The 25,310-nt window shown below is 38.6% G+C and overlaps 1 protein-coding gene across 3 annotated transcripts in view; it reads left to right on the top strand.

Annotated features, from left to right (window-relative positions):
• CLTC (clathrin heavy chain) overlaps window positions 1-25,310 on the top strand; it is a 71,298-nt gene that overhangs the window by 2,868 nt on the left and 43,120 nt on the right. For all 3 annotated transcript variants that reach the window (XM_061390188.1, XM_061390186.1, XM_061390187.1), the window contains exons 2-4: window positions 19,978-20,185; window positions 22,854-23,122; window positions 23,935-24,096. In XM_061390188.1, coding sequence (XP_061246172.1) covers window positions 19,978-20,185; window positions 22,854-23,122; window positions 23,935-24,096 — 639 coding nt within the window. The remainder of the gene's footprint in view (window positions 1-19,977; window positions 20,186-22,853; window positions 23,123-23,934; window positions 24,097-25,310) is intronic.

Below are 25,310 nucleotides of genomic sequence, written 5' to 3' on the forward strand. Positions count from 1 at the left end.
CTCCCAACCGTGTTCTTTTCCCTTTGATCCATAAATGCAGGCATGGAATGTGTTGTGAACTCAGTGGTGGGGGTTCTTGATAATGGTTATTTTGATTTGCAAAGAGAAAGCAGTGCTGAGTTACTGGGATATGTTATATGCTTAACTCTGCCACCTGGAAGAGTCATACTGCCTAGAATTATGTGGCAGTCTACTCTAGGAATAGCTTCCACATTTAAGATGTATCAGGTTTTTCAGTATTTTCCTAATGGTCAATTTACTCAACTTCTAAAGGGGTGTGGCTAATTCTAAAGGCTTCCCTGGTGGCTCAGAGGTTGAAGCGTCTGCCTTCAAGGTGGGAGATCTGGGTTCGATCCCTGGGTCGGGAAGATCCCTGGAGAAGGAAATGGCAACCCACTCCAGTATTCTTGCTTGGAGAATCCCATGGCTAATTCTAGGGAATGTGCTTTCACTCTGTTTAGGAAATAATTTAAGACATAAAATGCTGTGTGTGTGTGTAGAATCACAGTCGTTTTCATTTTGGTGTGGAGTGAAGTACATGATTTCAGGAACCTTAACCTATAATATTTGAATTATATTTAACAAGATGTTTTCCTGTTACTGTTACTATGTGGCTTTAACTTTTTGAAAGCTACTCTGCAATAGACTTTCTTCCATGATGAAAATTTATACTAGCTACAAAGGCATATTGAGCACTTGAAATGTTACTGTTATGACTGAAGGACTAAATTTTTACTTCTTTTCAGTTAGTGTATAAATGTCAATAGCTACATGAAGCTATTAACGAGGACATTGGACTGCACAATTGCAGGCAATGCTGATGTGCTTTGTAAGAGTGAAGATTTATTTGGTCACCCATATTTATATGTCTAGAACATTTAAAAATATTTATTTACTTGACTGCATTGGGTCTTCGTTGTGGAATGTGGGCTTGCCCTGCAGCATGTGGGATCTTGGTTCCTGTGCCAGGGATTGAACCCATGTCCCCTGCATTGGAAGGCGGATTCTTAACTACTAGACTCCCAGGGAAGTCCCTAGGACATTGGGTTAGCTAACGCTTATTAATACAGAGTGTTGGTTGAATACTGTCTCTTTTGGGAAGTGGTGATGATGGATAGTGACTAGTGAATGGAAGGAGCAGCACTTGTGAGAGTGTGTTGTGTCCTATGAATGTGGCGAGTGCTTCCAAGTCTTCACTTAGTATCTTAAACAGCTGGAGAATGAGACTCAAACTAGTACCGAAAGGAACACTGCAGAGTGGGATTTAAATCTAGGTGTTCTGACACTAAATATTTCAAAGAAAAGCAATGATTGGCGTTAAGATGGTTATGCAGTATCTTGGTGTGCTTTTTTTTTTTTTTTTCTGTTGGACTTTGCTCTGAGAAGTGGCTTCTCTACTGCTTTAATGTGTGGTTAATGATGTGGTATAGTAGACAGAGCAGGGGTTTGGAGGGTGTTGAGATCAGGGCCATCCAATAGAAAAATCAAGCCATATCTGATTTTCCAGTGGCCATATTAAAAGTAAAAAACAGGTAGAATTAATTTTAATGTTTTGTTTAACTCAGTGGACCCCAGATGTTATTATTTCAATGTGTAATCAGTATAAATCTTTCAGGTGAGATATTTTATATTCCTTTTTTGGGGGTACTGAATTTTCAAAATCTGATAGGTATTTTATGCTTAGAGCACATCTCAGCATTCATAAAGTTATAGTTGGAAAAACAGGTTTGCATATATAGGTTGTTCCAAAATAAGTTTGCCATAATTGTCTTGATTGTTACTGTTTAATTTTAATTAACTTAATATTGAAAATAAATTCAGTCACAATGACAACATTTCAGGTGCTCGGAACTGCATGTGGCTTGTGGAATATGGCTGGAGTATTGGAGAAGGCAGGTTAAGACTCGCCTCTTGCTCCTTTTTCTCTCTAAAATAGGTGTACTACCTCACAGAGTTATCGTGAAGGTCTGTCTATCATGTATGTGAAAGTACTTGGTGTATTATTTGAAGGGTATTGTTAGCTATATAATTTTTGTCCAGTATATTTTGGTCAGATACCTCTCAGCCAGTGACACATATATGTAGACTTAAGACCTAGATTTTTATGGTTTATAAATATTTGGTACTCAACCTGAAATTTGAATATTTACTATATATCAACAATTATGTTACAATAAGGACAAAGTGGTGAACAAAACTGACTGCAGCTTACATTGACTAGTTCTCAGAGGCTGTCCACATGTAATTGTAACCATGGTTGTTACTGAATGTTTGATACAATGCAGGGTTTAATATAAATAGTCGTATGACACAAAATTGATTCTGTTCTGAAACTACCCAAAAGAAAGAAATTTGTACATTAATCATTTCTTATATCCCATGAGTGCTCACATGTGCCATTGGTACATCCGTAATCAGTGTCGCTTGGTCAGATAGATGAGACTCCTAATAAACCACATCTGATAAAATGCCCACCTGGAATGCCAGTCAGGCCTTTGTTAGTGTTGTTTATTTGTTCTTGTATAAAATGATAGTGCAGAAATGTGTGTTCGCTTAGATAGGAAATGAGATCTTAGTCCTTCATATTAGAAAGAGGCTATTTTTAAAAATTTATTTACATAGCTGCGCTTAAGCTGCTTCATAAAATCAAATTGTAAGCCATAGCAAAGTTTACAGCTCTAGATGTCCTTTTTTTTCCCCCCACCCTTCTTGGCCAAGCGCCTGAGGCTAATGCTCTTAACTCAGGGGGGTGGCAGGAGGCCTGGATCTGAATGTATTATGCAAAACCCATCTGTCAGACTTAGATTTTTGTCCCTTCTTTTGTGTTACAAAAGACATAATTTAAGATAGAGGGTGTAACTATTCATCAAATCTTAATTGTCCTGAAATCTACAAGATCAAAAATTGACCATTAGAGTTATTTGAACACCTACTGTTGTGTCAGGAACTCTGCTAAATATTTTACATTCATGATCTCACTTGATTAGCAAGAACATCCCTTCAGGTAGGTAAGGTTAGCCTTATTTTGCAGATGGGGAAAATAGAAGTTCATAGCAGTTAACCTATAGAGTCGCACACAGCTAGTGAGTGGGAGGTTAAACGTTAATATTTGCTCTTTCATTGTGGCATGTTGCCTCACTTGGTGACTGATCTGTATACTTTGTATATGTGCTGTGGTGATCTTTGTATACATTCTACTAGTAGGAGGAGCCTGGTAGGCGTCAGTCCATGGGGTCGCTAAGAGTCGGACACGACTGAGTGACTTCACTTTGACTTTTCACTTTCCTGCATTGGAGAAGGAAATGGCAACCCACTCCAGTGTTCTTGCCTGGAGAGTCCCAGGGACAGGGGAGCCTGGTGGGCTGCCGACTTGGGGTCGCACAGAGTCGGACACAACTGAAGCGACTTAGCAGCAGCAGCAGTTGGTTGTTTTTAGGTCAATAGTTTTTATATTATGAGAAAAGTAGGGGCCAGGTGAACCAACATCTGATTTTCTGTGCCTTTAAACAGATACTTAGCTGAGGTTTTTCAAAGGGCTTTATCCAGGTTCCTGGTAAAAAGTTGTGCAGAATGATTGGGATCCGGTTAACTTGTAATATCCAAGAATTATCTATATCCCTTTCATAAGGCTGAACTCATATTTCTCTTTCTTTCCTTAATGACTGGAGAGTGAATATGTTCCAGTCTGAAGCCACTTGTGAAAGCAGGAAACTTCTCCTTTACTATATTATTCATGTTTTTTGTGTTTATTCTAGTGTAAAACTAGACTGGAACTCAAGGAAGACTGTTGTGCTGGGGGAGGAAGAAAGGGGAAAGTGGGAGTAGAGCACGCTTGTTCAGTTTGAATAGCATAACCATAGATGGGGAAAGGGGTTAGAGATTTGTGGGATTGGGCTTTGGAGGCAGAACTGCCGGTAATATTAATACTTCCTGTTGTGAATCTTTGGGTAAATAAGGGCTTTTCTTTAAGTTCTGAAGTACAGCAGATTTTATTATTTATTTATTTATGGCTGCGCCTTGAAGCATGTGGGATCTTTAGTTCCCCTACCTATAAAGAAAGCTGAGCACCGAAGAATTGATGCTTTTAAACTGTGGTGTTGGAGAAGACTTTTGAGAGTCCCTTGGACTGCAAGGAGATCCAACCAGTCCATCCTAAAGGAAATCAGTCCTGAATATTCATTGGAAGGACTGATGCTGAAGCTGAAACTCCAATACTTTGGCCACGTGATGCGAAGAACTGACTCATTGAAAAAGACCCTGATGCTGGGAAAGATTGAGGGCAGGAGAAGGGGGTGATAGAAGATGAGATGGTTGGATGGCATTACAGGCTCAATGGACATGAATTTGAGTAAACTCTGGGAGTTGGTGATAGACAGGGAGGCCTGGCGTGCTGCAGTCCATGGGGTAGCAACACACGGAGTCAGACACGATTTAGCAACTGAACTGAACCTGTGCAGGGATTAAACCTCTGCCTCCTGCAGTGGAAGCTTGGGTCTTAACCACTGGACTGCCGGGGAAGTCTGCTGAAGTACAGCAGATTTTAAAGCCTATTTTTGAAAGAGTAGGAACTGGGTCCATTGAAACCATTTTGTCACATTAAAATTTTTAATTATGCAATATACCATTGTGTAAAATGTCTCAGATGTTTAATCCAAGCTCTATCTTCTTAGCTTTCCTCAACTTCCTCATTTATTAAATAATTAATACTTTTTGGCAGTTGTTAAGTTAGACTATAGTATGTGTTTGTATTTATATCATGATACTTAGCCCATACAGATATTCAAATATTCATCCTTAGCCCTTTTGCCGGAGGGCCTCTTCATCCAGTAGAGTTGAACATATATGCTATGCAAGAGGGGGAAAAATGCCTATTTAGTGAATTATTGAAGCCAAGCTCTTGGAGTTGTACCAGATTCTCCTCCTCCTCCTCCTCGTTTTCTTCATCCAGTCCATTTCTGAAGTGGGGGAGGAAGAATTGAGGTCCTGGGGGTTGCAGTTTTTAAGGACCCTTGGAATCATGTGAAATGAAAAATGAGAATTGGATTGAGAGTTGCTTTCATCTATTTCTGACCAGCTGCTCATCTGAGAAAAAGGGCTTAAAAACGACTATTGTGGATAGAGGGAAGCAAAAGACTATCCACATATGCTTAGCTTGACAAACTGACTTTGGGTAGATCTCATTATTTGAAAGATTAATAATTAGGGAAGACAACTTGTAGGCAGAAGATAGTTTATAAAATCCATCTCTTTCCCAGTTCTCTATAATACTTTACATTCTTTCCTACTGAACTGTGCAAATCTATGGCAGGTTTCTTTTTAAAACCTCTGGAAAGAGTTTCCTTACATAAACAGTCTTACCAAGTACTCGTATTACTGAGTCCTTTCACAGTTGCTTCTGTTTGAATTGAATACTACAACATCATTCAGTGAAGGCTACCATGGACTTGAAATGAGCTGCATTGGTAAGAGGTAACACCTCTTATTATTCTTCTCTGTATTGCCTCACAGTTAAAACTGTCTGATGTTGTAAGCAAACATTTTGAATACTGCTTGAAAACCAGTCCATTAGGGAGATGTTTCTGGAGATTATAATCCAAAAAGAAGTGTAAAACAACTCCTGATACATAAAAAGAAATCAGAGGCATGTTATAAATTTACCATGATTGCACCATAATGAATTTTTTAAAAGCACTGTGATGGAATAGAGATGACTTTTCTACTGCTAATGAAGACTCTGTTGTGAAACATGCATTTGAAGAGTTTAAAATGGTTTCTGAAATGTTAACAGTAGAAAGTCATTTCCAAGTTACTCTATACCTTTAAATGTCTATAAACTTAAGTCAAATGACTACTTGAATTATATATTAAGCACATCTAAAATTAAAATTAACCATTTAAAAATGAACAATATAGTGGTATTTAGTACGTTCACAATATTTTGCAGCTATCACCTGTATCTAGTTCTAAAGCATTTCATTAAACCAGAAGGAAACCTCATATGCATTAAGCTGTCTTCTTCCTTCCATCCCCCCAAACTATTAATATGCTTTGTCTCTGAATTTATCTGTAAATGGAATCATACAGTCTGTGATCTTTTGTGTCTAACCTCCTTTGCTCAGCATACTGTTTGAGGTTTAGCCATATGTATTAGTATAAGTACTTCATTCTTTTATGGCTGAAAAATACTCCTTTGAATGGATATACCACATTTTATTTTTCCTTTCATCAGCTGATGAACATGTGTTCATTCTACCTGTTGACTGTTGTGAATAGTGCTGCTATGAACATTAATGTACAAGTTTTTGTTTGAATACCTATGTTTAGTTATTTTGAATATATACTGAGCAGTGGAATTGTTGGGTCATATGGTAACTGCCCTCTGCAGTGTGGGAGATCGGGGTTTGATCCCTGCGTCGGGAAGATCCCCTGGAGAAGGAGATGGCAACCCACTCCAGTATTCCTGCCTGGAGAATTCCATGGACAGAGGAGCCTGGCGGACTACAGTCCATGGGATCAGAAAGAGTTGGGCATGACTGAGTGACTAATACTGTAACATTGTGATAAACTCTGTATTTTAACTTCTTGTGGGACCACCCAACTTTTTCACAGCGGCTACACCATTTTACATCCCCATCAGCCATGTATGAGAGTTCTAGTATTTCCACATTCTCTCCAACAGTTATCAGAAGCTTTTTTGGATGACCAGGGAATAGTCTGCTTGGGAAAATGAATACCCTGTTGGGTGTTTTTATTTCTGTGTGTTCTCTCCCAATCTTTGTAGTTCTGCCCTCCATTAAATTGTGTGTCCTGCTTTAGATTGCATTTCCATTTCTTCTGAGATAATTAATACCTGTAACCACCACCTAGAACCAGTCATAGCTTTGGTAGCGTTCAGTTGTTTTGTGCCAGCTAAATGGCATTTATACATGAAAGGGCAAAACCTGGGGAGTCACATCTATCTGCAAGATTTGGGGTGTACATGTATTCCCCTGCAGCTTGGTTAGAATTACTATGTGATATTTCATCAAATTATTGGGTTCTTATTTTAAAGAATGAGTCACATATAAGGTTTGAAATTTTCCAGTTAGCTGGCTACAAGTAGGAAAAATTCTTTGAGTCTCCTGATAGTTTACCAAAGCTAGTAGTCTTACAGTTCCTGTCTGCAACTATGGTTCCTTCCTGAAAGTATTAAACATTTTGGAGTGAGTGACCAGAGTTAAAAATAAAAAGTTCTCCTGAGAATGATTGCTTCAGAGATTTACATGGAATAGAAACAAATGTATATGTTAAGTATGGAGTCTACAAGGGCATTTTTATTTGTTGCTTAAAATGTGTGAAGTACATAGAAAACAGTGGCTGCTATACAATTGATGAAAGAACTAAAGGAATGCTGCGTTTTCAGCATTTTTAAACTTTCCTATAGAAAACAGCAATCGCAGTTTTTGACGTTGTGCTAGTTTCCTGGAAAGGCTCAGCAGTTACTACTGTCAGCATTTTCTTCACTGTGATTAATGCTGGTGAAGGTAGAGGATGTTTGGAACTTTCAAAGGAAGTCATACTGAGTGAAATCCTTGGGTAGGAAGTTAACCAGATCTTCAAGCACTTAAAAATATCAGTATTGGATGACATCCAAGTATCAACAGGACTAAAATTGTTGACTTCTTTACTCTGTAGCCGTAAAGTAAATAAAGACTTAAGTCTTTATCAAGATACAAGATTCAGGGACTTCTTCTCTGCCTAGTGGTTAAGCCTGTGCTTCCACTGCAGGGGGTGAGGGTTCCATCCTTGGTTGGGGAACTAGGATCCTGCAGGCCACATGGTGCACCTCCCCCTCCCCCCAAAAGACTCATGATTCATTTACAAAAAATGTAACTGAAGTGGGATTATAAGAGAGCAGGCACAAAAACTGCCTTGTCTGAAACACAGTATCTGTACATCCTTCCTTTACGTTGTAACTATTAAGACAAAAAAGGAGGAAGGAACCGGAAAGTGTAAAGCCAAGCACTAATTGTGAAACATAATCCATAATAATGCTGTCATAGACACAAAGTTTAATATATTTTGATCTTCAGCTGATTCAGCTGGTAAATGAGTTGTGTCCTGAGCTTACTAGTCATTCATTAGGAAGCAGACTCCCTGGGTGTGCTTATAAAGAAACCTGTTTCCAGTAAATGTTCCTGTCTGATCAGATGTAGGAAGTGCTGGATGAAATTAGTAGACTCAAAGCAAATTTGTTATTCTTTAAATTGTATGATATTTGTAGGCACAGACACAATTGTGATTGATTGTTTAGACAGACGTTAGGCTGATGGAGAGTGTCATTTTTAGCTAGTCAAAGAATTGGACATTGAAAAAGTAGTCTGGTTTTAGTTGGTTGAATTGTCTTATGGCAGAATTTTTTACCCTTTTTATTTTTTCTACCCTTTTTAATACATGTATACTATTGGATTAATATAGACATAGTCCATTTGGTTCCTTTAACAACGTTTTCATAGTTTGATCACTAATGTATTCTAATAGATGCTGACTCAATGTCAATGGATTTCCTGATTTCCTTGATACATGAAGGTTTTTCCAAGCTTTCTTTAGTAACAAGAATTTTGAAAAAAAGCGATTCCCACATTGGCCCTCGCTATGTAATGTTAGTAGCATGACATCAGAGCCAATCTGTTTTTGAATAGTTTGTCATGAGACCATGGTCCCAGAGTTAAGTAACTGTAAAAGGATAGAAATCTCTAAAACAAATTCTTATGTGCCCCCATGCTATTCTAAGAGCTTGTGTGCTTAGTCTCTCAGTCGTGTCTAATTCTTTGCAGCCCCATGGACTGTAGCCCACCAGGCTTCTCTGTTCATGGGGATTCTCCAGGCAAGCATACTGGATGGGTTGCCATGCCTCACTTCAGGAGATCTTCCCGACCCAGGTATCAAACCCAGGTCTCCCTCATTGCAGACGCATTCTTTACTCTCTGAGCCGCCAGGGAAGCTCTAAGAGCTTGCCATTTATTAAACTGCTTAAACCTTTTATGCAGCACCTAATCATGCCTTGCTCCCCCTCATACAGGGATAGACACTTTCTCTTTTCTGTTTGCCACATGGACAGTTAAATCAAGTATAGTTTCAAAACCAAGACCAGAAAATCAAAGCTTAAAATGTTAAAAACTGATGAGCATTTAACTTAGATTTCTGAATCTAATATTGCTGAAGTTAAAAAAAATTTTTTTACCAAATTTCTTTGATTTTAATACAGTTTCAGAGTCAACATTTTTTAAATTGAGGGTTCATCTTACAGTTGTACTCTTTACGCAAAAGCTTTTTGACATTGATGAGCATCTTAGAAATTGAGGCAGTGGTGGTTTATCAGGCACAGAGATGGGCTTTTCTTTTCCCCTGTTCTCTGAAGAAATTACATCAGCACCTGGGCCTTAGCTATTTGAATGTTTAGTGCTTTCTTGAAAGAAACACGCAGAGTGAGGTGGGCTCTTCCTTGGACCTGTAGCATTGAACTTTGTAGACTTTTTTCCCTTAAGCCTCCTGCAGCTACCTGGGCTCTGAAACCTGAAAGTTGTAATTTTTTTCTGCTTCTCCTTGTCTTGTCTGAAATCCTTATCTAAGGTGCGTGTGTCTTTTTGCCAGCTGTCCTTTATATTTTGCCAGAGTTTAATGTAAAAAAAGTTCTCCCTTTCTCCTTGTTGGACTTGTAAGAAAATGCTCTCCAGTAGAACTGTGCAATAATGGAAATATCATTCTGTGCTTTCCAGCATGGTAGTCACATGTGGCAGTTGAGTACTTGAAATGAGATCAGTGTGACTGAGAAACTGAATTTTAAATTTTATTTACTAAGCTAAAGTAAATGGCTACATGTGACCATATTGGACAGTGTAGCAAACCTCTCAGTTCTAATTGTCAGATGTTATTCAGCTCCTTTACAGAGCAAAATCAAACCAGATGAATGGTTTGATTTTCATCTCTACCTTTTAAGGTTGTATTCTGCCTTCCTGCCCTTCAGGTAAACTGTCCAATAAAGTCTAATCCTTATAGCTTCAATTTAATTTTCAAATTCTGTAACCTTTTCATCCCTTTTCTAAAACTTCAAAAAATAATAACTGCACATTTTCATAATACTGGTGAGAGCATATACCCAGTCATCTAGATTTTTAATGCTATTTTGCTGTATTTGTTTTAAACATTTTTAAAATTTAGGCTGTTATAATGGTTCATAAATATTCCAGTATGCATGCATCTTTAGAAAATAAGAAAAGCTTTTTATAATCACAGTAGCATTATAACATCCTGATAGTTAACAATTTCTCAATGTTCTGAAAACCAGTCCATATTCAGATTCCCCTTATTGTCCCTAAATGTTAATTTGGTTTGTTTAAAGCAGGATCCAGGCAAGATCTGTATGTTGCCTTCAGTTATGACTCTTGTAAGAAACATTCTAATTCTTACAGAGTTTGAGATTTACAGAAAAGTTGAAAAATGGTACAGAGATTCTTTGCACACTTTACCCAGATTTGTCAGTTCTTAATTTTTTTTTTTTTTTTTTGCTACATTTGATTTATCCTCTTTCAGTACATTTTTTTTACTGAACTGTTTGAAAGTGGTTTGTGGATATGATGCCTCTGCCACTACATACTCTGCTGCTGCTAAGTCACTTCAGTCGTGTCCAACTCTGTGTGACCCCACAGACGGCAGCCCACCAAGCTCTCCCGTCCCTGGGATTCTCCAGGCAAGAACACTGGAGTGGGTTGCCATTTCCTTCTCCAGTGCGTGAAAGTGAAGTTGCTCAGTTGTGTCCAACTCTTAACGACACCATGGACTGCGGCCCACCAGGCTCCTCCATCCGTGGGATTTTCCAGGCAAGAGTACTGGAGTGGGGTGCCATTGCCTTCTCCTATACTACATACTCTAGTATGTGTTTAATAAGAATAACAAAATGGTCTTATACAGCCATACTGTAGTGATTGAGGTGAAGAATTTGACAGACTAGTGTTAACCTCAGGCTCAATTCAGATTTCATCAGTTGTTCCAGTAATGTTCTTTGTAAGAAAATTCAGGATCATGAATTGCATTGAGTTGTCCTGTCTCTTTTTAAAAGAATATAGGTCATTTTTCTTGTGGCATGTTCCCCATTTTGTGTTCGTCTGATGTGTCTTCCTGATTGAATTCAGGCTGTATGTCAGGAATACTGCAGGAGTGATGTGTCCTTTGTAATGCTTCACATTGGGAAGGGAAGCACATGCTGTCATTTTGACTCATTGCTAGTTATGTTAACTTTTATCACAACCCTTGCATGAGGGTTGGGTAACAGTTTTCTTCACCATAAATCTCCTTTCCCTTTGTTTTGTGGGAAGATATTTTGAGACATTACAAATACTTGTTGTTTCTCAAAATTTCATCTGTTCTTGTATCCGTTGATGATTTTTGTCTGAATCAATTATTGTGTTAATTGCAAAATACTGACTTTTAAAGAATTCCATCAGTCTTTTACCATTTTTAAGTTAGCTTTCTTCTGCAAGGAACAACTTCTCCTGTTTTATTTATATTAGTGCAGAATCTTGGGTTTCATAAATCCTTTAATCTGTAATTATCTTGAAAAGTAATTAGCCATATACAATTAGTAAAGAAATGTTGTCCTTTTGTGTAAGAATATTTGAGCCTTTAGAACTATTGAGAGGCAGGAATGGCAGAGGCTTTCATTCTTTAAGAAAGTTTTTATTTGAGGAGCTATGGTTTAGTTGGGTAAATGGATCTGAAATAGTGGGGCATGGGCATATTAGGAAAAATTGGGAAATTTTGGTTTTAGAAATGTATTGGGGGCTGGGGAGCGGTGTGTGCGTGTTTCTCTGACCCAGCTAGCTTCAACTCTTGGGCGCACTAAGGGAGAAAGTGCTTTCCACTTCAGCTATTTCTTAGCCTTGAGCTCTTTAGGGTAAAGAGAATTACTTCTCCTGACCTTACACCTTCTGTTTGCATTAGCTTTCCTGGCTTGCTCCCTAAACAAAGGTTTAGGAGATATGTTTGCCAAGTTTGCTAGAAAGCCTCAACAGTACTGTTCCATGTGCCCCTAAAAATAATAATTGAAGTAAAATGGGGTTACCTGGCGTGGATATATTACATGATTCCATGTTATGTGATTTTGAAGAGTCTCGTCTCTACCTGACTTTTAATTGGGTAAATTAAAGAGCAGAATTGGAAATTTTAAAGAGTAATTTCCTTTTCTCAAAAGAAAAAACAAACAAACATGCAGTGTCTACTAAGTTGAGCACAGAGAGACTAGTAATCTTTTTATCAGTAGTTCAAAGAAATTCACACCCTGAGTTTTAGCCAACTTCTAGCACAGCTGAATTAAGCAGATAAAATGCAAATTCAAAAAAAGCTAATCTTGAGCTGGCCAGAGTACTCATGTATTATATGTGCTAATAGTATCTATTGAGGCTTTACTATGTTCTGAAAGCACTTCAGTTAAATCCTCACAGTTGTGGGAAATGTACTATCATCTCATGTTTCAGATAAAGAAATGGTAGATATACAGAGATAACTGATTTACCTTTGGTCATTTATGTGGCAAAACTAGGGCTAAACCCAGACATTTTTTCTCGTATGAATCCACAAAACTGATTTTGGATGGCATTTGTAGTTTATAATCAGAGTTATGCATTTGTATGGTAATTGTCTATTTGAATGGAGAACCTTCTGTGTTCTCTGGATTGTGGGGAATCTGAAATACTGTTTGTGACTACAAAACTAAAAATGCAGTGTCTTTTTTGTCTTTTGGCGTGTAATCTAAATTGGGGGGACAGGGGAAAAGGAAACAATTCTGTATCATTTGTAAAATATAATTCCAGGGCACTCCAGAGTTTGGGTGTGCTGATTAACATAAAATCTATTTACAGTCAACCCTCCTCTCCTTATCTGTGGTTTCCCATACATACAAAGGCCTTAACCAGCATCTGTGGACTTTTGATGTCTGCCAGGGCACCTGGAACCAATCCCCAGTGGGTTACTAGGGATGGATGACTACTTATTTTTTAGCATCTGAACTAGATTTAAGTGTCAAGTCTTAGAGTAGTGCCACTTACAGACTAGTATGCAGAATCCAGCCTGGAAACGAAACAAACTGCGAAGTTTGGTGACTTCTTCACAAGGGAGCAGTCAGTGGCTGTGTGCTTCTGTGCATGTGTCATTAGTGCTTTGGTTTTTTTTAACGGAGACTAGTGTTGTTTCTTTTTAAGGGAAACTGGAAATATATATATATTTTTAACCTGTGCATAGGATATCTAAGATGGAAAAGTATCCCTAGTTGCTGGCGGGAGAAAGGTATTACTGGAAACGTGGAGTGAGTGCCTTTTTTTTTTTGAGTGAGTGCCTTTTAATAGTAGTTATACCCGTTTATCACCCCACTCCAGTACTCTTGCCTGGAGAATCCCATGGATGGAGGAGCGTGGTAGGTTGCAGTCCATGGGGTCACGAAGAGTCGGACACGACTGAGTGACTTCACTTTCACTTTTCACTTTCATGCATTGGAGAAGGAAATGGCAACCCACTCCAGTGGTCTTGCCTGGAGAATCCCAGGGACGGGGAGCCTGGTGGGCTGCGGTTCATGGGGTCGCACAGAGTCACACATGACTGAAGTGACTTAGCAGCAGCAGCAGCAGCATACCCTTTTGTATAGAATGAATTCTTTGTCATATGCATGTCACAACTATTCAAAAAGAAAAAGATTCATTTTTTTGGACCGAAGGGTATTGACTCCATATTCTTATTTTATAAATAATAGTTATAAAATAATAAAAATTATTTGAAGTTTAAAAAAGATACTTTATTATAGAAACTTCCAAGACTATCTCAGAATATTCCCAACTTCAACAGTTGAGAGTCCCTTGGATACCATGGAGATCAAATGACTCAGTCCTAAAGGTAATCAACCCTGAATGTTCATTGGAAGGACTGAAGCTGAGGCTCCAATAGAGTTAAGCCACCTGATGGGAAGAGCTGACTCATTGGGAAAGATGTTGATGCTGGGGAAGATTCAGGGCAGAAGGAGAAGGGGACCAAAGAAGACATGGTTGGATGGCATCACCGACTCAATGGAGAGGAGTTTGAGCAAAGTCCAGGAGATGGTGAAGGACAGAAGGGAAGCCTGGCATGCGGCAGTCCATGGGATCACAAAGACTCCAACACAGTTTAGCGACTGAACAACAAACAACTTCAAAAGTTGTGATATTTTGCTAATTGAGAGGATAAAAAATGTGGACAGTTTGAGTATTATTGTGTATTCTCTGAAAACAGCTGCAAGTATGTAGACGCTTAGTATGTTCTCTGAATTTATTAATGGTTTGTTCCACAATCTGTGATTCAGTTTCTGTGGTATATAGCTCATATACCATTCAGTTCAGTTCAGTTGCTCAGTTGTATCTGACTCATTGTGACCCCATGAATCACAGCACGCCAGGCCTCCCTATCCATCACCAACTCCCGGAGTCCACCCAAACCCATGTCCATTGTGTTGGTGATGCCATCCAACCATCTCATCCTCTGTCGTCCCCTTCTCTTCCTGCCCTCAATCTTTCCCAGCATCAGAGTCTTTTCAAATGAGTCAGCTTTCCGCATCAGGTGGCCAAAGTATTGGAGTTTCAACTTCAACATCAGTCCCTCCAGTGAACACCCAGGGCTGATCTTTAGAATGGACTGGTTGGATCTTCTTGCCGTCCAAGGGACTCTGAAGAGTCTTCTCCAACACCACAGTTCAAAAGCATCAATTCTTCGGCGCTCAGCTTTCTTTATAGTCCAACTCTCATATCCATACATGACCACTGGAAAAACCATAGCCTTGACTAGACGGACCTTTGTTGGCAAAGTAGTGTCTCTGCTTTTTAATATGCTGTCTAGGTTGGTCATAGCTTTTCTTCCAAGGAGCAAGCTTCTTTTAATTTCATGGCTGCAGTCACCATCTGCAGTGATTTTGGAGCCCAGAAAAATAAAGTCAGCCACTGTTTCCACTGTTTCCCCATCTGTTTGGCATGAAGTGATGGGACCGGATGCCATGATGTTAGTTTTCTGAATGTTGAGCTTTAAGCCAGCTTTTTCACTCTCCTCTTTCACTTTCATCACCATTAGACCTTTATAACTGACTAGAATATTTTATGGCTAGTATATGTTGTTTTGAAAATGAAACCTGTTTAAAGTGTGTTGGGTTTTGTTCTTTGTCTGCACTGTGCAGCTTGTGGGACCCTAGTTCCCTGACAAGCGATCAAACCTGGGCTTGCAGCAGTGGAAGTGTGGAGTCCTAGCCACTGGATCGCCAGGAATTCCCTTCGTTGTATTTTAAAGTTTTAATCTACACAAATATCATTAGACATAGATATCTAGTATGATAACCCTTTTATGTGACCCCATTTTGAGAGTGCATCTAAACCAGAATTGTTTTGGGATGTTTTCCTTTTTAATATACCCTTGGAAAATTTGGGAAGAATTGGTGAGTGTTCTGGGCTGGAAAAGGTCAGTTTTCATTGCAATCCCAAAGAAAGGCAATGCCAAAGAATGCTCAAACTGCTGCACAATTGCACTCATCTCACACGCTAGTAAAGTAATGCTCAAAATTCTCCAAGCCAGGCTTCAGCAATATGTGAACCGTGAACTTCCTGATGTTCAAGCTGGTTTTCGAAAAGGCAGAGGAACCAGAGATCAAATTGCCAACATCCGCTGGATCATGGAAAAAGCAAGAGAGTTCCAGAAAAACATCTATTTCTGCTTTATTGACTATGCCAAAGCCTTTGACTGTGTGGATCACAATAAACTGTGGAAAATTCTTCAAGAGATGGGAATACCAGACCACCTGATCTGCCTCTTGAGAAATTTGTATGCAGGTCAGGAAGCAACAGTTAGAACTGGACGTGGAACAACAGACTGGTTCCAAATAGGAAAAGGAGTATGTCAAGGCTATATATAGTCACCCTGCTTACTTAACTTATATGCAGAGTACATCATGAGAAACGCTGGACTGGAAGAAACACAAGCTGGAATCAAGATTGCTGGGAGAAATATCAATAACCTCAGATATGCAGATGACAGCACCCTTATGGCAGAAAGTGAAGAGGAACTCAAAAGCCTCTTGATGAAAGTGAAAGAGGAGAGTGAAAATGTTGGCTTAAAGCTCAACATTCAGAGAACGAAGATCATGGCATCTGGTCCCACCACTTCATGGGAAATAGATGGGGAAACAGTGGAAACAGTGTCAGACTTTATTTTTTGGGGCTCCAAAATCACTGCAGATGGTGACTGCAGCCATGAAATTAAAAGATGCTTACTCCTTGGAAGGAAAGGTATGACCGACCTAGATAGCATATTCAAAAGCAGAGACATTACTTTGCCAACAAGGGTTCGTCTAGTCAAGGCTATGGTTTTTCCTGTGGTCATGTATGGATGTGAGAGTTGGACTGTGAAGAAGGCTGAGCGCCGAAGAATTGATGCTTTTGAACTGTGGTGTTGGAGAAGACTCTTGAGAGTCCCTTGGACTGCAAGGAGATCCAACCAGTCCATTCTGAAGGAGATCAGCCCTGGGATTTCTTTGGAGGGAATGATGCTAAAGCTGAAACACAGTACTTTGGCCTCCTCATGTGAAGAGTTGACTCATTGGAAGAGACCCTGATGCTGGGAGGGATTAGGGGCAGGAAGAGAAGGGGATGACAGAGGATGAGATGGCTGGATGGCATCACTGACTCGATGGACATGAGTCTGGGTGAACTCCGGGAGTTGGTGATGGACAGGGAGGCCTGGCGTGCTGCGATGCATGGGGTTGCAAAGAGTCGGACACGACTGAGCGACTGAACTGAACTGGGCATTCTCACTGAGAAGTATCAGCAATGAGGAAAAATTCTTACTGACCTTATTTGAAGAGGTGGGAGAAAAAGTAACTTCCTGTTAACCTATTGAAATAGGTCACTTATCCTAACAACTGGGAGAGGCTTTTTAGGAAGGAGAGGTTTCCTATTTAGTTATGTAAATAGGCATTACTTAAGTATGCTTCTTAAAATGTTTAAATGTGTAGATTGGTGAGGATTTGCCATCTAGTTTTTACTTAATTTTTTTTTAATAAAGTATAAATCTTTCATATGCAGTACAATGTTGATAGAGAAGGTTAAAAATATATATACACAGCTTTCTTGGTAGAATGTGTTTAATGAGAAAAAGTAAAAGTACTACATAGATTGAGGAGAAGTATCAGAAAGTGCCCCCACTTTGCACCAAATCTTTGCTTTTTTCTGCAAATAAAACAGCTATGAGGCTAAAGGTCTCTGCTGGCTTTTGAAGACATTTCTTGATGCATTTATCTGGAGATCTGGGAAAGAATAAAACACATGTTTCTTGACTTACCATTTTCCCTCCTCTTTATTATCTCATAGTGTTTTCTTCTCTTACAGTTAGTTGTCTTCTACCTACCTCTTATGTGGAGGAATAAAAAAGAATCTCTTGGAATCATTTAGTTCAGTGTGTTTGTGGTTTGCATCCTTGTTTTAATTTTACTGTTTGACTAGCACTGTTTATTTTTACTTTCTCAGACATTGTAGGATTTAAGCTGTGACAGCTGAGACTCAAAATTGCTTTTGGTGAATGCTTGGTAGTAACTTAGAGGCCTAGAATTCTTTTAAAGAGTAGTTTAGAAGATAACTTGTTGCTTTTATGTATATGGTTCTGGGAGCTCTAGGATCTACTGAAATATTTTTTTAATTATTGGAAAGGTAACTCAATTAAACTTGAGCCTGAGGACTGGTCTACTCAGAAATACAAATGTATCCACCTCTTATGAAATTAGACAGCCTGGTTTGCCTAAGGCATCCCTTAACCCCCGACAAGGTCCCTTCATGGATTGTTGAGGACCACTTCTTTATCTTCCTCCATTAGTTCTGAAACTGAATGTCACTAAAAGTTAAAGTTAGGAAGAAATGAAAATTGGTAATTCATAAAGTTGTAACCAAACTCACTTATAAGTTACATATCTCACAGCTTGTATACTTGCCTTGCACTACAGCATATACTTGAGCTTGTACAACTAGTTAATCTTCCACTTTATTACCATGTTTGTGTTAATAGTTAGACAATTGCTTGGTTACGTACCCTGGTATTCAGTGACCAAGTTACTGTAACTATACTTGATCATTGTACCTACAGTCATTGAGGTGTAAGAGGGAAGTGAAATTACAATGTAGTCTCTTAATCTTACGTTGTATTCTTTTGAAATCCTGGACTGGTTATAGTTTAGCACTATTAGCAGAAGAGTTTGACAGAATAATTTATGTAAAAGACAGTTACCTTTAGGGCTTGCCAGGTGGCTCAGCAGTAAAGAATCCACCTGCCAGTGAAAGAGACATGGGTTCAATCCCTGGGTCAGGAATATCCCCTGGAGTAGGAAATGGCAACCCACTGCAGTATCTTGCCTGGAAAATTCCGTGGACAGAGGAGGAGCCTGGAGGGCTACAGTCCGTGGGGTTGCACAGAGTTGGACAGGACTGAGTGACTGAGCATGCATCACAGTTACCTTGGCTCAGCTGGTCCAGAAGAGAGTAGTGACAGTGAGTTTTCTTTTCCCATGCTTAAAAAAATTTTTTTTTCATCTTCCTGCTTTAAAATTTTTGTTTGTATTTTGTTCCATGTGAACTTGTTACCTATTGGAGGAAAAAAATAAAACCCTCCGGCTGGTCAAGGCTAAGAAAGCCTTCAGGTAGCCTTTGAGTGGTGGTCTATTATACTACATTTAGTCACCTAGAGAAATGACCCAGTCTGGTAGAAATCTCCTTCTCCTCTTGTTCTCAGTTATATATTTAACTAGTTTTTAAAGATGTGTCATCTTTAGATCTTGTATATTTGCTTAGCAAATTAATAGCTTCTGCATACACAAAGCAAATCTGATTCCATTATTTTCCTTGTTAAAATCCTGAAGTAGTTTCCTTAGGATCAATTCCTGATTCTTACTGGGGTACATCTATCTTACCAGTCTAGCCCATACTTGTGTTTGTCATCTTAATTCTCCAAAAACCTTTCATACATAATCTCTATTCCCAGTGTTACAAGAGCACTTAGAATTCCCTTAGCAGGCCACACTTTTTTTTTTTTTTAGTTATTTATTTAGCTGTTTTGGGTCTTCGTAGCAGCACATGGGCTTAGTTGCCCCACAGCATGTGAGATCTTAGTTCTCCAACCAGGGATCTAACCAGCATCCCCTGCATTGAAAGCAGATTCTTAACCAGTGGACCACCAGCAAAGCTGCAGCAGACCACACTTTCATATCTCTAGGCCTTAATATGTGCTCATCCTTCTGTGGTGTGTTCTCTAGTCTACTTCTGTTGAACACATTCACTCCCTTGCCTGTAGGCTTCCTTTGACTGGATCTCTCTTACGTATCTTTGTTTTGGCACTTTTTGCCAAGTATTGTAACTTACTTGTCTGCTCTGGCTGATCCAAGTTACTTTAGACCAAGAACCCTGTGAAATTTTTAACTCTCTCATTTTATGCTATAATTTATCAATAATTTTCAGTTTCCTGAAGTCCAGTACATATGATCAAGTAACTACTAAATCCTAAAGGGGATTAGAGAGGACGATCTAATAGTTCAGAAATCCCAAGCCATGAAACATTGATTACCTCAGGTTCCTTGACCCATAAAGGCTACCTCTCAGATGTAGCTCTTACCTTTATATCTGTCTGTTCTTCCTCTTAGTTGTCACCAGATGGTTATACCTCTCAAGTTACAACTGCAGGATTATAACAAAACAATTGAAAACCATACTTGTTGGAAGAGAGAAGGTCCATTATATTAATTGCCTCATTTGAATCCGTGTAATGGAGTTGTCAATGTTGACCTTGAAGTAGTAATGGTTAAATGAGGATTTGTAATGATGACCACACATGAATATCAAGTCTTTCTAATTCACTTGGTAGCATGATTTATTAATATTTTTTGTTTTTTTCTTCCCTCAGCTCCAGAACCTGGGTATAAACCCAGCAAATATTGGCTTCAGTACCTTGACTATGGAGTCAGACAAATTCATCTGCATTAGAGAGAAAGTAGGAGAGCAGGCCCAGGTGGTAATTATTGATATGAATGACCCAAGTAATCCAATTCGAAGACCAATTTCAGCAGACAGCGCCATCATGAATCCAGCCAGCAAAGTAATTGCACTAAAAGGTATAAACAGATTGTGTTTTTTTCTTAAAACTTTTCCTATAGGAATTTATTCAAATACAGTAATTAGAATCTTTTTTTTAGTATATTAAGTTTGGTTAAACAGATCTGCAAAGTGAAAGCTGTTACTGTGATTTTTTAAACTATTTTCATGACTTTTACTTGGCATAATTCTGTGAGCTGTCTTACTTTCTACACATACTTGGAAAATTTTAAGATTTAGATTAAATGAATTTAAGCTTTATATCTATGGTGTGGTAATACTATATTAAAAACATAACCCCATTTACAGAAGACACAAGAAATTAGTGATTTGTTTTCTGGAGTAAAATATACTTTACTAGTGTTAGCAACTATACATTGCAGAATTTTGTTATGGTGATAAACTTGCTCTTCATTCTGTGTCTTTTTTATATGTCAGGTTTGTGTTACATTTAACAAATTCTAAAACTGGCTTGAACTTAGACTGATTTTTAAAAGTGTGTGTGTATATATAGGTAGGTATTAACTTTTTGGAATCAATGGTGTTAGTTTATTCAGACTGACTTTTTAATTGTCATAGTAGGGAACTAACTCTACAACCTGGCAGTCCAAACAGAGTTCAGAGGCCCTCATACTTTCTGGGAGTCTTACGTTAATTTTTTTCCTTTGAACTTTAGACTGAAAGTAGAATTGACTATTTAAAACAGACTCTTACGAGGGCTAGGTAACTATCTCAACTTGAAAGAGACATTTAGTTGGCTGTTTTTTGGTTTGTTGCTTTTCTTCTTGATAGTAGGAGGAAGTGTTCAGATTCTTGGTAATTTCTTGGTAAATTTGTGGGTGACTTGTTCCAGGTGCTGAAGTATTTAAATAGACTTGTTTTTTCCACATGATTTATATTTTGTGTTTAGTAGTGACACTGTTTGGAAATTAAATTGATTGGGCGAGGGGTGGACTGAAAACATACTCAAAGAAGTCATTGTTACATCTCTGCAAGATAGAAGTTGATCTCATCTCTGGGAAAGATGGTCCAGATTTTACCTGGGATACTTGTTCTGTGGCAGGGGTCTGTTATTTGCAGTACATATTTAAGGTAGTAAGTTCCCTTCAGCCTCCTTAAAGAATTTAAATTCAATTGCTTAACAGCTCTCATTCCTCTATTATAAGGCCATCGTTTTAATTTTCTCATAATTCTTTTCTATTTTTAATGTTGTTGTTATTTTATCACATTTCTTAATGCTTTCTTATGTGTGCAGATGGTGAGTTTTCTTAAATTAGATTGTATTAGTTATTGTCCTGTTTTATAAAAAGAATAAATTGAAAGAGTTTTCAGAGCCCCATACAGTAATACCATTATAGATCTGTGCCTTTGTGTCTACACTACATAGTTAAGCTGTCAACCCTTGCCCTCCTCCCCAAAACACCCCATGTACATATGCTCCAACCTCTTTCACATAAAGAATAAAACATGTAATTAACTAGGGGTTGGGGAAGAAACAAAGGAAATTTAAATTATTCCCAAATATGGCTTCCTTCTGAATCCAGTTTCAAATCCCTTAGTTTCTTTTTATAAACAGGACCGTAACTCTCACAATTGTTCAAGTCTGGTTGTGGTTTACATATTGTGTGGGATGGGGATAACATTCTTCATTTTATGGAAGAAGTTTTTACCCATGTAGTAATTAAGGAGGGTTGTGGTACAAAGCTGTATGTTTTGTGTCCCGTCCCATCCCTCTCTCCACCCCCACTCCCTTACTACCTTATAATTTTTGTTCTTCAGGAGCCAAATTCTCTGAGGCTCAGGAATGGAGTTTTCCTTAGTCTCTAAGGACTAATACGAATTAGGCAGCCTAATGTTAGCTGTGGGCTTTGATCTCTATTAACTTAACCCAAATCACTTTTTGGATTGTGATGGGTCTCAAATTTTCAGTATAAACCTTTGCATCTGACTCAGTGAACTCTTAACATTCACAGCAGATTTCATCTTCTTTTACTAAATGTTTGCTGTTTTAACTGGTTGAAGCTTGAATTTTGTTCTTACCTTTAATATATTAACATCTGAAACCTTCCTCCTTTGTCTTCCTCTCCTTTTCTGTAGCACCTCTACCTTCCCTTTGTATCTTAAACCAATACAGTGTAGCATGCACCTCTCTCATGTGTTAGTGGTACAGGTAGAGTTGAAGTAGATCCTCTTCCAAAGAAGTTTCCACAAGATATATTTGAATGGGGAATGGCTGCCTTTTAAAAAGTAGACGTTTTCCCCATGTGCTTGAATCAGATTTGTTTTTTTCTGTGTACCAACCATTTTTTTTCTGTGTACCAACCATTAAGTTTATGGGTAAGCATTCTTAATTAAGTATGAAGGTTACAACTTGTTTTTCATCATTAAGGGAGCTGTTCATTTTTAGTTGGGATTTAAAACTCTTTGGAAGTAATACTATCTGTTTCAAGTGTATTTATTAGAGGTGATAGTTTTTGCTTCACGTTTAGGTGTAGATTGCTCAGTCCCAGCTCCTCAGTGGTTGCAGCTCTGTCACTGTGACTACTGTAGATGTTATTAGTCTCATGCTAGGACCATTTTGTTTGGAAGTTACAGATTTTGATGCAGAGATAGTCTGATCTAGCTAGATACTAATTTATCTTGAGCTTTGCTTTCTTAGTGATTCATAATTCTTACTTTTGTTTTTAGCTGGGAAAACTCTCCAGATATTTAACATTGAAATGAAAAGTAAAATGAAGGCCCATACCATGACTGATGATGTCACCTTCTGGAAATGGATCTCTTTGAATACGGTTGCTCTTGTTACGGATAATGCAGTTTATCATTGGAGTATGGAAGGAGAGTCGCAGCCGGTGAAAATGTTTGATCGCCACTCTAGCCTCGCAGGGTGCCAGATTATCAATTATCGAACTGATGCAAAGCAAAAGTGGTTACTTCTGACTGGCATATCTGCACAGGTAACATTTTTCTAGTTTTGAATAAAGAAAAGGTCTAGAGAATTTATGTGCTTGAAATGTAGTTTATTTTGAAATTGGATCTTCTTTGCCCATCTGACTCCCCCCCCCCTTTTTTTTAAGAAGAAATAAAAGTTGCTGGTTTAATCCCTTATACTGTCATACAGGTTGGAGTACTCTTAGCAAGGTGTTTTGAGGTCCTCTCTGCGGGTTGAGGGAATGAGTTTGAGTGATTTGGAATTTATTGTGGATATTTACTGCAGAATGAGTACTCCTGCTGCTACTGCTAAGTCACTTCAGTCGTGTCCGACTCTGTGTGACCCCATAGACGGCAGCCCACCAGGCTCCCCGTCCCTGGGATTCTCCAGGCAAGAACACTGGAGTGGGTTGCCATTTCCTTCTCCAATGTATGAAAGTGAAAAAGTGAAAGTGAAGTCGCTCAGTCGTGTCCGACTCTTAGCGACCCCATGGACTGCAGCCTACCAGGCTCCTCTGCCCATGGGATTTTCCAGGCAAGAGTACTGGAGTGGGGTGCCATTGCCTTCTCCGAGTACTCCTATATCTTTCTTTTTTTAAAAAAAAAGGATAGTGTAAAAAGATGGTTGTATGTGAGGCACATTTTAAACATTCATGTTAAGCTTTAATAGAATGTTTGCAACTAAATTTTAAATTAAGTATCAAATCTACATTGAGAGAAAAGGAATTGTAAATCCTTCTAAAGATGATAAAGTGTTTTAATTATTTCACTGATTATTGTATCTGAAAGTTACTGGTTCGTTGGGACCCTAAACTTTATTCTGCTTGATCTTTTGTAGCAAAATCGTGTGGTGGGAGCTATGCAGTTGTATTCTGTAGATAGGAAAGTATCTCAGCCCATTGAGGGACACGCGGCTAGCTTCGCACAATTCAAGATGGAAGGCAATGCAGAAGAGTCAACGTTGTTTTGTTTTGCAGTACGGGGTCAAGCGGGAGGGAAGGTAAGTTTTGCCTCGGGAAATTGTTTTAATGAGAATTTGCCTTTTGTCTTTCTGTTACTAATTAATTTGTTATCTGATTCCAAAATAGTCTTCTCTTTTGTTAATTTGTTTTTAACATTCAGATTGGTGGTGATTTAATTTCTTTAAATTCTGTTTCTGGTGATACTTGTCTAAAGTGAATGTTTCTTAAGCAACTTGTTTGTGTCTGCTGTTTATAGACTTTATTTCATTGCCTTTACCAAAGGCTTTCCTGTGCGTTAAGAATCACTAGGGTGGCTAAAATGTACATTTGTATGCCTTCCATCTAGAGAGTCTGATTCAGTAAGTGGAGCTCATAATGTGCATTTTAAATGCTGTAGATGACTAGGTAGAGTGGACCACAATTTCAGTACCGTTGCCTTAAATCAGAGCTTCTCAACACTGACTACGTTGAAATCACTTGGACAAGTTGAAGTGCTTTGCAGGGTTCTTAGTTGCAGACAACAGAAACAGGGGATGGTTGCTTAGAGCATAAAGTTTAATAATGAAGGTATAGTGGGTAGTTTGCATTAGCTAAGTAGGTTTAGAACCAAGCTGGGAGAATTAGGAGGAATAAGGGAGAGTGGGCAGCAGCCAGAAGCCCTGGCGCAGAGCTCTGAGGCCCTGCTGCTGCTGCGATTGCACTGCTGGATGCCCGCTTGGCACGGCTGCCCCTGGAAACGCAGTCTGACTGCTCTCCTCATCGCCATAGCAGGTTCTCTGAAGTCTTAATATATTTTCCATGCTAAGTAGTTTAAAAAAATCAAGATCGAGATTGCTTAAAATACAGTAATCAGTAACCTGTAATCTGGGCGGGAACATATGTACAGAGGTAGCGTTCTCCCTAAAAGTTTAGAGTAATAATCCCTGAACCAAGGAATGTTCCTACCAGCCTCTCAGTAGGCTAATGATAAAAAATACAATTTAGATATTTAGATCTGAATTGATGAATTTTAAACAAAAAACCCATATACATTAGAAATTAGATGCACTAATTAAGACATAAGGCTGTGACATTTTTTGAAAAGTCCTCCTAAGAAAAAACCTTGTGTATAATTTTTGTAGTATCAGAAAACCAGTTTATAGGTTCTTGAGCTTACTTGATATATTGTGCTATATATTTTATAGTCGGCCATGGTTTTTTTAAGGGAAGGCAATTTTTTCAGTATGGCTAGTCATTCTAATTAAGGATGAGA

This window comes from Bos javanicus, chromosome 19, assembly GCF_032452875.1.
Source record: "Bos javanicus breed banteng chromosome 19, ARS-OSU_banteng_1.0, whole genome shotgun sequence".
Lineage (NCBI taxonomy): Eukaryota > Metazoa > Chordata > Mammalia > Artiodactyla > Bovidae > Bos > Bos javanicus.